We start from the raw sequence: 11,448 nt of genomic DNA on the forward strand, positions 1-11,448 counted from the left end.
AATATTTTAATCATAATAAATTTAAATATAAATAAAATTTATTAATTATAATTATTAATAATTAAATTTATTAATTTAAATATCAATATTTTAGTATAGTTTAATTATTAATATTTTAATTAATTATAAATTATTAATATTTAAAAATAAAATAATTATATATATAATAAAAAATATTTGTATCTTTTTATTTTTTATTCCTTTCTTATTCTAAAGTTATTGTTACCAACCAAACACTATAATAAATCATAATAATTATTTTTACTCTATTTTATTCATCATACCAAATTACATAACACTTATTCTATTCTATTCTATTCCTATTTATTCCGCGAACCAAACTTGCCCTAAATACCTTTCTTAGGCTATTTATTCATTACCCAACAAAACAATTTGCCAAAGCCCATAGAACAATTTACATGTAATTCCACTAGCAAATTATACTCAATTATCTTTCCAAAAAATATTCTCACCTCATGCAGATCTACGAGCTTATAGAGTTGCTGCACCAACTTGCTAATTGATTCATCTGTACCTGGGACAACAGTTGTAATGCGGGAGAGCCCCTCAGTTTCTGCGTGCCCAACAGCCAAACTCTGAAGATAGGAAAGACATTTCAGAAGACAAAAAACCCTGAGAAGAGAAGAGAAATAATAAGAGCAAACTTACCTGAATATTATAGCCTCTTCGAGCAAAAACCCCTGTAACAATGTTTAGAACTCCAGGAGAGTCATTTACAAGCATGGATAAAGTGTGAGATTGGAATCCACTTGTCTGAAAAATATTTGCACAAATATTAATTTTTATACTAAAATACACTACCCCATCACTAAGATATTTTTTAGTAAGGAGAAGAAATTGTGACTCATGTATAAACGCGAACTCAGCAACAACAAGCTCAGACTTTGGAACTTGTAAAGTCTACTAAAATTCAATTTCACATAAACTTATATCTGGTCATAGAAAGCTTTAAATCTCTTCTAAATTCTTTTCTTGTTTTACCAGATCAGCGTTGTCCATTCAGATATCAATCAAAACTGTTGAGTTTCCTACTGGAATAAAATAACTAAGTTCTGAGTAGAGCAACTGAGAGTGATAACAACGTCGGAGACTTGTATTTCTTTAAAAGTAAGGTTCCTCGCAAACACAAAGCATATTAAAATTAAGCAGCAGTAAGACTACGTATGCTTTTATTGAAAATATTGCCAACAAGCACTATTATTTTCACTCAGGAGACATCAGAAGTTCCAGGAGATGACTCATCTTCAGCATGAAGGATGAGGTAGTGTACAAACTTCATACCTAACAAGCATGAACCATATTTTCTTAGTTCCTGCTATCAAGTCCCAAGTATTAACTTACCAAAATGCAACATGATTATGCATTCAGAGGAAGCTCAAAAGCCACAAAGAAGCTGAATACAAGGTCACTTACAAGGATAGGACTCCCATAACTCCTAGATAGGTCACTTCCTACTACACTAGCTCCTTTTTCCACTATAATGCCCCTCGGAACATAGACCCCAGTGTGTTCTAGAACAAGAAATATAATTTTGAAAGCCAAAAAGTCAAAACTGACACTCAACAAAACTCCAAGATGCACTGCAACACTGTCAGAAGTAATGAATCTGGTTGCTCGCTCATGTATAATTAACAGTAAGCAGAAACTAAGGACCATGACTGTGTGTGTGTCATAGAGAGAGACAGAGAGACATTCAACCACAAATAAGCATTCTTACATCTTCATCATTGACAACACCCCAATGAGCATCAAGAACTTGATTGATCATGAAACCATCAGGCGGCTCCACCGGGTAAACATCACCCTGCATGAGCAGACAAACACAAACTATAGATTTTAGAGCAGAAATTGTACACAATTGAAGTGGTATATAAGGATAGAGAACACAAGGTCAAAGTTGGAAGCATCAATAAACAAGTGAAGAACATGTCAAAAAAGAAATATACAGTGTTAAACAAGGGTGTAACTATTGACAAGGCAAACAAGACAAGAAGTATGCATACACACATTACTAGAGACTCTGCTGCTGTAGCCTGTAACAAGCAGCAATTACTATAAACATTTGAGTAGCCATGTGAATCCAACACCACACAATGATAAAATAGTTCATAATGGCAAATGAACAACAATCAAGAAAAACCAAAAACACAAAAATACAAGGTACAAAAATATGAACATAACAATGTCTGATCAAGAGTGCCAATAGGTGATAACTGGTAACACATCCTTAGAAGTCCAAGTACCAAAATGAATTCACTAAAACAAGTGTATAATAAATGCACATATCTATATGGCATTCCTTCTGACCTGGCAAGTAAGTAAGCTAATTAAATTCATACCTTTCCACCACAATTTATTTTCATGTGCTTATTTTTTCAATCAATATTTTCCCAAGCACTTTGCAGGTTCAAGAGCAAACTTTAATAACATATTAAAAATTTTTTGGAACATGACTAGGTGCATCAAGTCTCAATATGCTAGTCAACTAGGCTTAATAGAAAAACAGCAGGGTAGTATTTAGCAAAAACTACCGTATAAAGGCCATCCTGTAAGATCCTCACAACATAATAGAGCATGTCACAAGATATACATCATTTTAATATGAGTTTTTAACCAAAGGTGAAATCCAATGACCTCAGCTTCAAATGTTTCAATCAGGAAAAAAAAATCCCAAAAGCAAAAGCAAAAGAGTTACTTCTGAGTTTTGTGTACATGCATATCATGCGCATGTTGTATGCATGTGTGAAAAAGCAAGTAAATGCTTTAAAGTTTCTTTATACTCCATTTTTGGGTGCATTGACTCTTTTGGTTATTCATCACCCCTATTTTGCAGGACAGAAACTTGGATGTACATAAGCTGCAAGTAAAATTGTCCAGTAATTAAGACATATCATATAGAGCAAAGAAACATCAATCATTAATTTATTGTAACCCATGAGTTTAAAAAAAAAATATCAAGGATTTCATAATGTACTTAACCAACTGAATGATTATAATGGTATTATCAAAAAATAAGGATGTCCATTTCTACTATAATCCTATATGGTGCAATCTACAGGCCCTAGTTTGATTTTATACCTGTCTTTAAAACTTACAGTCACAAAAGGATGATGGATAAACACTATTACTAATACACTAACCGTAGATACAGCATCTTCCACATACAAAGAAATTAAAATATATACTTAGCAAGGAAAAATTGAACTGAAAGCTGAGAGAAATGCTTACCCCTCCAGAAACATCAGCCTCACTGATTACTGGTCTAACTCTGGCCCCAGCAAGAGCATTAACAGCCACTGTTTCTTGAAGATCTGGATATGAAGCAGCTGAAAATCGCCAGAATGGAGCAGATGCACCCATCTTTTCCCTTCTCAGGGCAATCTACTAGGAAAAAGAGGACAAAACGTTTACACATAAATAGCCTTCAACTAACAAATGAAGTTGATTGGTGGAAAGTTAAAGAAGCTACCAAACCACACACCAATTACATGCCGATTAAGATCGGTAACATGACAAGCATGTTTAAAAGCTTTTAAAGACTAGTGAAAAATAGTAACAATTAGAAAATTGTCACCACGTAATTTAAAGGAAAGATCATTACCTTTCCTGTTCTAGCAATTTCTTTGATCCCAAACTTGCTTAAATTTCTTTGAACAGCAACCATCTTCCCCGGATCTCCTGTTACCTGGTTTAACCACATAATAAGTAACTTATGAGATAACATTCAAGAACACATCAGTATCCCTTAACCCCCGCCCCAGAAAAAAATGAAAACTAAAAACAAAAAAGAACAATGCTCAATCATAAGGTTCCATAAGTAGGCTCTAGGAATAACCAGGACAGCTTAGCTCAACAGGTTGAAGAATGAACACATTTCTTTTACGCTCTGATGTGATATGCTTATTATAACTTTTCAGTTTTCATATTTAAACTTGTTAGAAAATTAGCACTTTAATTCATTCACCATCTTATAATTTTCTGTTTGATATAATTTAGTTCAGCTCAATGACCTCAGCACTTCCAACATGTTCAACAATCTCCATTTGACTTTATCTCTTAATAGAAATGTTCAGACATAAATCCAAGAAGAATGGCAACAAAGTTTCAAGGACTCAAGCGCTGATACAGATGACTCACCTTTTGCTGAAAATTCTGGAGTTGCAGAGCAGGCTAAAAAGAGTTCAGAAGTAGAATAATGATATGTGGATATGTCTAGTAAATATGTCAGGAAAAGTATATAAGTACAATACCTTGTATAAATAAGACTTCTTTTCTTTTTCCTTTGGTTAAAGAAATGAAAATCTTCTTCTTTTACGGTCTTTTATTTTATCAAATTTATTTTTAACTAGTTTATTAATTCTAGGTTTCATCCGAAAATGATTAAAAACCTTTTTCTTGACAACCTCAAACCCATAATTGAAGTTGGAATGTGCATAATCACCAACTAGGCAGGTGCCCAAGACACAATCCTTTTCCATTTTTGGTCAGACTAAGTAATAATCATTTGTTAAACCCAATTTGAAAATACAAAACTCAAGTGAAAAGGATTCTGGACCTGAAGATCAACTCCCTTTTCAAGCCTAAGTTGGAATAAAAAGGAAAACCATAATCCATTTGGCATATAAACTAAGTCATAAAAAGGAAAACCATAATTCCTTTGGCATATAAAACTCAGTCACAACTTAGTCCATGTTGCTCAGACTGGCTGGAAATTCGGGAGTACCCTCATCAGCACAACACGATCTGTTTTATATCTGACACAGGAAAATACCAACAGACACATCTTTGCTCATTTTGTTGGCCCAATATACATTTCTCATTTCCAACCATTTTCCTTCCCTCTTGTCCTACCAAACAAAGGAAAAAGTAGAAGAAAAAACCATTTTCCTTCCAACCCCTTTCTTTCCTAGCTCTTTCCCTCAAACCAAACACAAGCTCCACTTCTATGCAACAACTGCCCCACCAACAATAAAAAAAGCAAGCCGCCTTCTCTTGTTGCATGCATCAATCCTTGGCACCAGCACCTCAAACTTTTCTTGCATAGCATATTAGAAAAACCAAAAAATTTGAAAGTTGTTTGCAAATGTGAATGATATTTCTTTCCCTGACAGAAAATCAAACTAATGGCATGCAACAATGGTTTCAGTTTCTCAAACACAACCTTGAAATGCTCCAGCATGAAATAGCTGAATTTACATAGCAGTATGCCTAAACATTGCCTCAATCCTCAAGCTAGCCAAATAAATAGCCAGTTGACTACCTCCCAATAAATTCTGGAAATACTTTCTAGTTTCCAAGGTATCACATTCCCATAAATGTTATATACCCTGTTCCAAAAAGTTTTTTTATACTCTTATTTCTAAATATATCTTTTTATCAAAATCAGAAAAAACTCAAAGAAACGTCTCAAATGTTTATCGTCTTGCTTTTTAACTCTAACACAACATTTCCAATTTGATAATTGTTTAAAAAAAATAGGGGTCTGGAAAAATATTATGTAATGGACTTAAATCAACCTCAGAACAAAAAGTTTTACTCAGTAGAAACAATTATTTACTCCATAAAAAATGCTTCTACATTGTCCGAAAGATAAGCTTAAAACTCCAAATAGAAATAGGATGGGGAGGTTTCTTTAACTAGATTCAAAAACCATTGACCATTATCTGCTATAATTTAGATACTATTACTTCCAACACCGTAGCTACTAAAAATTGTTCATTCTCAGTCAAGATGCATTTGCACAGAAACTCATCTTTAAGCAAGTATCAAAAACTGAAACAACAATAGGATAATCTAGTCACTCTCACAATCATATAATCCCTACCAGACATCATAATAACAAATGTAGACTTTTCAAATTCATCTTCTCCTAGATGCATATTTGAGGTTCATAGCAACAAGAGGAGAAGCAAGGGAAAAGAAGGGGCATGTGCAAGTTTATGTCTGCCATTCATGACCTCAATTGTGAGTGAGCGTTCTGAGATATCCACAATCCTTGCCCTGAAGATGTCCACTAACCACTTGATCTGGTAAGCAAGAAAAGATTAGCAAACCAAAAGAAGTAATGGACAAAAACAGAATTCAGAGGATTTCTTAACACTCTAAAAATCGCAGCAAGATCTACCTCAGCTCCAAACTTAGGATCTGCATTCACTTTTATAAGCATTAGCTCACGTTCGACCTGGGGCTCATTTGACAGATCTTCAACCTGTTCATCAGATTAAAAGAAGCAATTTGAGGCAGACAGAAAGGGGAAAAGGAGGCAGACAGAACTAATTGGAAATAGAAAGGTACAGCCATCTAATAATAAATGGCAAAAAAATGAGACTACAGGGTACTACTTAAGAATGTCATCTACTTTTTTAAGAGATCTAATGGACAATCTTGAAATTGGATATTTACAATTTTAAATCTTTTTACCAGCAATAATAAGCGCTACCAGACATAAACACCGGAAAATTATTGAATAAAGAGGTTCACAGTCAAACAAAAACTATCACCTCTCTCTCTAGAAGATAAGATCATGCCTAATAAAGCCAAAAATTCATATAAAATAAAGAGTTCAGGTTACTATTGTACCTTCCAAACATTCACAAGCTTTTGTAACTGCTCTACAACTTGTTGGAGCACTCTTTCAGTACCAGAGACAACTATGGTGAAGAGTGCCTTATCTTTGTTCAAACCAACTGCCAGGGACTCAATGTTGTATCCTCTCCTTGCAAAAACTCCAGCAATCCTATTAATCATTCCACTTTCATCACCAACAAACACTGAAATTGTGTGTCGTCTCACCCTTGATTCATCACAGAAAGCAAAAGGAAGACATCAGTTATAAGCATATTGAAACAAAGCATACTAACGCAATGTTGCTCCCAAAAGAATAACCAGTAATGATCACATTGTTGAAAAGAACCTTCAACTAGTAACAGATAGAATACCATGAGAAATACATTGAAGTACATCCAGAATTCTACCCAGCAGCAGTTTAGTGCAGAAATGGACTTTCAGTGTTTAAGTGTTCATATTCATCCATAGAAGAAAAAAACAACAATACTCCTTTTAAATCATAAAATCCAAACTATAATCCAATACACTGAACATTACCACATGACTGGCAAAGCTTTGTGCCCTACCCGCATTATCTACAAAAATAAGGTACACAATCTAATGCATGAACAAGGACAATCTGTCCCTAAGAAAGAGTATACCCAAACACTTTTGAACATCTCACTGCCTTGATCACCAACTTACAGCAAAATGTAAAATCTAACTGAACATTAAGGCTCCATCTGGTTGTTACTTTGCTTCCTCAAAGTTTGCAAAATAAAGAAAAACCACAGCAAATGATAAAAATTAAATCATATTTGATTCACAATAAGCAAATAATAAAAATGTGACAAGTATTTTAGCATAGTTGTTCCATATGATAAGAAGTATCATTATGCATTTTGATTAGTAAAATTTAAGTAGTTTTAAACTTTTAATAATTTCAAATATCGGTATTCCTTATTTATCCAAACCATACTTTTTGCTTGTTGCTTCTTGAAACAAAACGCAAGTAGCAAAAGTAACAATCAAAACGAAAGAGACGAAACCAAAGCCAGCAATTATATATAAATAGTAACTAGGAAAGAACAATAAAATTGAAGACTGGTGGGGGAAACCAAGATTAACAATGAAATCAAAAGCCAATATAGAAAACAGTGGATTAGATAACAAACTTTGATCGAGTTGGAGTAGAAGGAACAGGGCCGTTGGCAGAGAACGTGTTGTTAGAGATCTTTTTGTCGACACTCCTCGGAGAGAGCACCAGTTTCCTGGGAACATGGCTGATGGATCTTCCTATCCTTGCTGGGAAACAAATGGCTTTCCAAGCAGAGTCTGACTCAGGCTTTGAGCAGTGGATTGGAAGGTGGGGAGTCGAGAGAGCCGCCATGAGAGAACAGTGGAAACTACACGATATGAGGCTGTTGTCAGAGCAAAGATCGTTAGGAAATACCAAAACGGAAATGCTACCTACGGCTGCGTTTTGATTTTTTTAGTTTTTTTCATATTTCCTTTTTTAGAACATGAACAAACCGTTGCAAATGGGCAAAACGGGAATGTACAATAAACTAAAACTTTTTCTGAGAAACAATTATTTATTGGATCCTAAAATATTTATCTATCTCTATAATCAATAATATACATATAATAGTACGAATATTGAAAAATATTTTAATTGATGAAATAGTAATATTTATTCATTATATTTCTAAATTTTCATTTTCAAACGTTTTTATGATTAATATGAATAAGATTTATCTAATTTTTAAATAGTACATATAAGAATTTTAATTTATCAAATTATTTTCATTAAAAATATTTTTTATAAATATGATATAAAATAATAAATAATATTTTGACTAAATCAATTATTAATTATAAGATTTTATTTGATTCAAAATAAAATTAAATGTTTATTATGCTTTTTGTTTTTTATTCTATATATAAGTAAATTTTATTCTTAAAAAAATGATTTTGTAATAATTTAATTGAAATTTTAAATTTAATTAGATGTGTATCTACATTTTACTCATTTCAACTTGACCAAATTTGTACGTTAATCAAACCTAAATCTTTAACTTTTTTTTATTTCAGAAATAAAAAATTTTTAAAACTTGAACCAAGTATGGCACTAATTATAAACTTTCTTCACAGTCGGCAGGAGCTGGGCGAATCCCTTTTTTGTCCATCCTTTCGGCTTGAAAGTGAAATTTCCATTAAAGTCTGGGATATTTGTCCGTTATTATTATGCGTCCCATTTAGGCAGATTGAGTCATTATTTTATAGTTTTAATAATTATTTAAGATGTGTAAACAACTATTTTTGTAAAATTTAATTTTAAACATATACATTAAAAATTTAAAATGGATTCAAATTAGAAATTAAATAGTTAAATTCTCACTATATTATTATTATTTTTTAAAATGCACTGAAATTTTATTTTAAATTCAAAAATTTACATAATTAAAGAAATAATTTTGTAATTCAAAAAAAAATATGTAAATGAATATTTTGATAATTTGATACTCAAAAGTGTTTTTGGTAATCTTAAAAATATGTTGGAACCAAAATCATTTTTTAACACGGCAAACGCAATCACATGAGCCCTAAATAGAACAGCCATCTCTATGCCAGTTTGCCATTAATGTTATTAGAATAGTTTAATCAAATTTATAAAAATAAATAAATTTAGCTAATAACATTATAAAATGTTATTAGCTAATTAAAATTTGGGTAGATTCTGGTTTTGGATTCGTATTCCGCTCAATCCTAGGACCCAAAAGGGTGATCCAAAATAAGATCCTAATTCCTAAAGCACTTTTGCTTTATGGGCTTATCCTTGCACACTCTCTTCTTGTCTTTCTATGCATGTGATTGTTCCTCCTTTTGCTCATTGTCTGCACTTCAATTTCTGCTGGGTTTAAGAAAAAGAATATGGAATCTTTAGATTTCACCGAATTTAAACCTATTTGATATTCGATATTCGATATTCGTCTGGTCATATCAAGATAGTTTTTGTCTTTCAACTTAATTTAATCATATCTATTTATAATAAGTCGTATAACATTTTTCATTAAACATTATTATCCTTGAATATTTTATTCAATAATAAACACATAAAAATTTTATTCAAACTGTTAAGTCTCAATTTTTTTTCTTATAAAAAAAAACTAACATTAAATAGATGATACAATGTATTTGGAATAAATCAATGTATAATGAGTTTGGCCACATTTATATATATTTCACCCTCAAAATTTACATTCCCATTAATAGCATTCAATAGGGTTGAGCATATAGGCGGTTGAAACCATCCATCCAACTAACAGTTTTCGATGATTTCTGTTGAACAATGTTTGGTCAATCGACTCCAATTGAAGAGTATATTAATCGTGACGATTTGAAAGGTTAATCGGTTCGATCATCGATGGGGAATCCTTTTTCCAAATATTAATCAAATAACTGACCCTTATAAAGTGAGAGGCTAAGTTCTAACCTTTGTTTAACATCCTCTTTTTGATCATCCCTTCACTCTTTGCTTTGAAAACTATTCACGACACTCACAAGAGTTTCAACTAAGCTTATTCCATGATATCCATTACAAGGACATGAAACTACAAGGGTATAGCAATCATTCTTAAAAGTGGGTAAGTGAATTGTAAATGTTCTCTGCTACTAAAATGTTTTTCTCTTTTTTTGTTGAAAGTGTTAAGAAATAATGAATGTCATTAAGGGTGATGCTATGACAACCTTTGAGAAGAAGATTAAGGTTATTATTTTTGAAGTTATTTGGTGATGTTTATTGTTTACTAATGAAATCAAACGTTTAGAGAGAAGAAGATCAAGGTTTACAAACACAACTGAAACATGCCAGGATTCAAGTGAAAGCTTTGAGAGGATGTCCGTCACCACCATGTTTGTTATGTCAAATTTACTTTTTCAATTGTTAGAATTAACCGACCATAGTCGGTCATGGTTTAATGGGCTTCTGCTTTGGCTCGGTCGGTGGCAGTCGATTCCACCACCTCGGTCAACTTGATCGGTTGTGCCATCCTCCACAGCCGAGGTCGACGGAATCGCCTGATGCTTCCCCTAGCATTGAAGGCTAGAAGAGTAGCACTGCCAGTTGTATTTTTACCATTATAGGAACCCTTTCAGAGGAGTCAATTTTGCAGTCAACTGGTGAAGTGACAGGTTCCCATAGCTTCATCACAAGTTGTCACATTGACAATAAATATCACTTGCCCTAATCGCACTCTACTCTAACTTAAACCCCAAATTAGTGCAACATCATCTCCATAATGACTTGGTTGACCTAGTCAAGTCAATCATACTTCACAAGAAGTTAATGATGGTAGTGTGGATAAAGAAGTTAATCTCCCTTAATCAAGCTATTTCTTTTTTAAGTAGTAGCATTAACCTTTCCTTAATCAGACAAATCTGAGAGTAAACTGATTCAGATTATGAGCAGAATTAAAAGATAAGATTCTCATTATTTGGTTGGGTATTAAATAGAGGGATGGTCTCAAGGCATGGCGGGTAAAAGGGGAAATCCACATATTGGCTCCAATCCCCATGAATCCGACAGCAGCCAATGGATTTTTGCGCAAGTCAATTGTGGTGGTTCCCTTGCCTTGTCAGATGAACCCCACCATATCCCTCATTTTCCACGTGGCAACAAATTGAAGGCAGACTTGTATTTTGTAGTTGTGGGGCGCATCAACTCTGTCAGCATGTAAAACAAAGTTAATTACCAAGCAAAAGTGATTGAGGTCGGCAAAAAGAAAAAGCTTAACTTTTAAGCTTTTATTACGTAAATGAGATGTTACGAATTTATAGTTTTAATTTAAAAAATAGACTTCCTAAATGAAGTAATTTTTA

The 11,448-nt window shown here is 32.9% G+C and overlaps 1 protein-coding gene across 1 annotated transcript in view; it reads right to left on the reverse strand.

The window, feature by feature from the left end:
- The window catches only part of LOC18602293 (acetolactate synthase small subunit 2, chloroplastic), a 17,017-nt gene extending 8,977 nt beyond the window's left edge, over nt 1-8,040 (reverse strand). The window contains exons 1-9 of the mRNA XM_007033572.2: nt 7,743-8,040; nt 6,601-6,814; nt 6,146-6,229; nt 5,979-6,047; nt 3,623-3,706; nt 3,250-3,402; nt 1,739-1,825; nt 670-774; nt 474-596 (exon numbers count right to left, since the gene is read on the reverse strand). Coding sequence (XP_007033634.2) covers nt 474-596; nt 670-774; nt 1,739-1,825; nt 3,250-3,402; nt 3,623-3,706; nt 5,979-6,047; nt 6,146-6,229; nt 6,601-6,814; nt 7,743-7,957 — 1,134 coding nt within the window. The 5' untranslated portion in view covers nt 7,958-8,040. The remainder of the gene's footprint in view (nt 1-473; nt 597-669; nt 775-1,738; nt 1,826-3,249; nt 3,403-3,622; nt 3,707-5,978; nt 6,048-6,145; nt 6,230-6,600; nt 6,815-7,742) is intronic.

The sequence above is a fragment of the Theobroma cacao genome, chromosome 4 (assembly GCF_000208745.1).
Source record: "Theobroma cacao cultivar B97-61/B2 chromosome 4, Criollo_cocoa_genome_V2, whole genome shotgun sequence".
Classification (NCBI taxonomy): domain Eukaryota; kingdom Viridiplantae; phylum Streptophyta; class Magnoliopsida; order Malvales; family Malvaceae; genus Theobroma; species Theobroma cacao.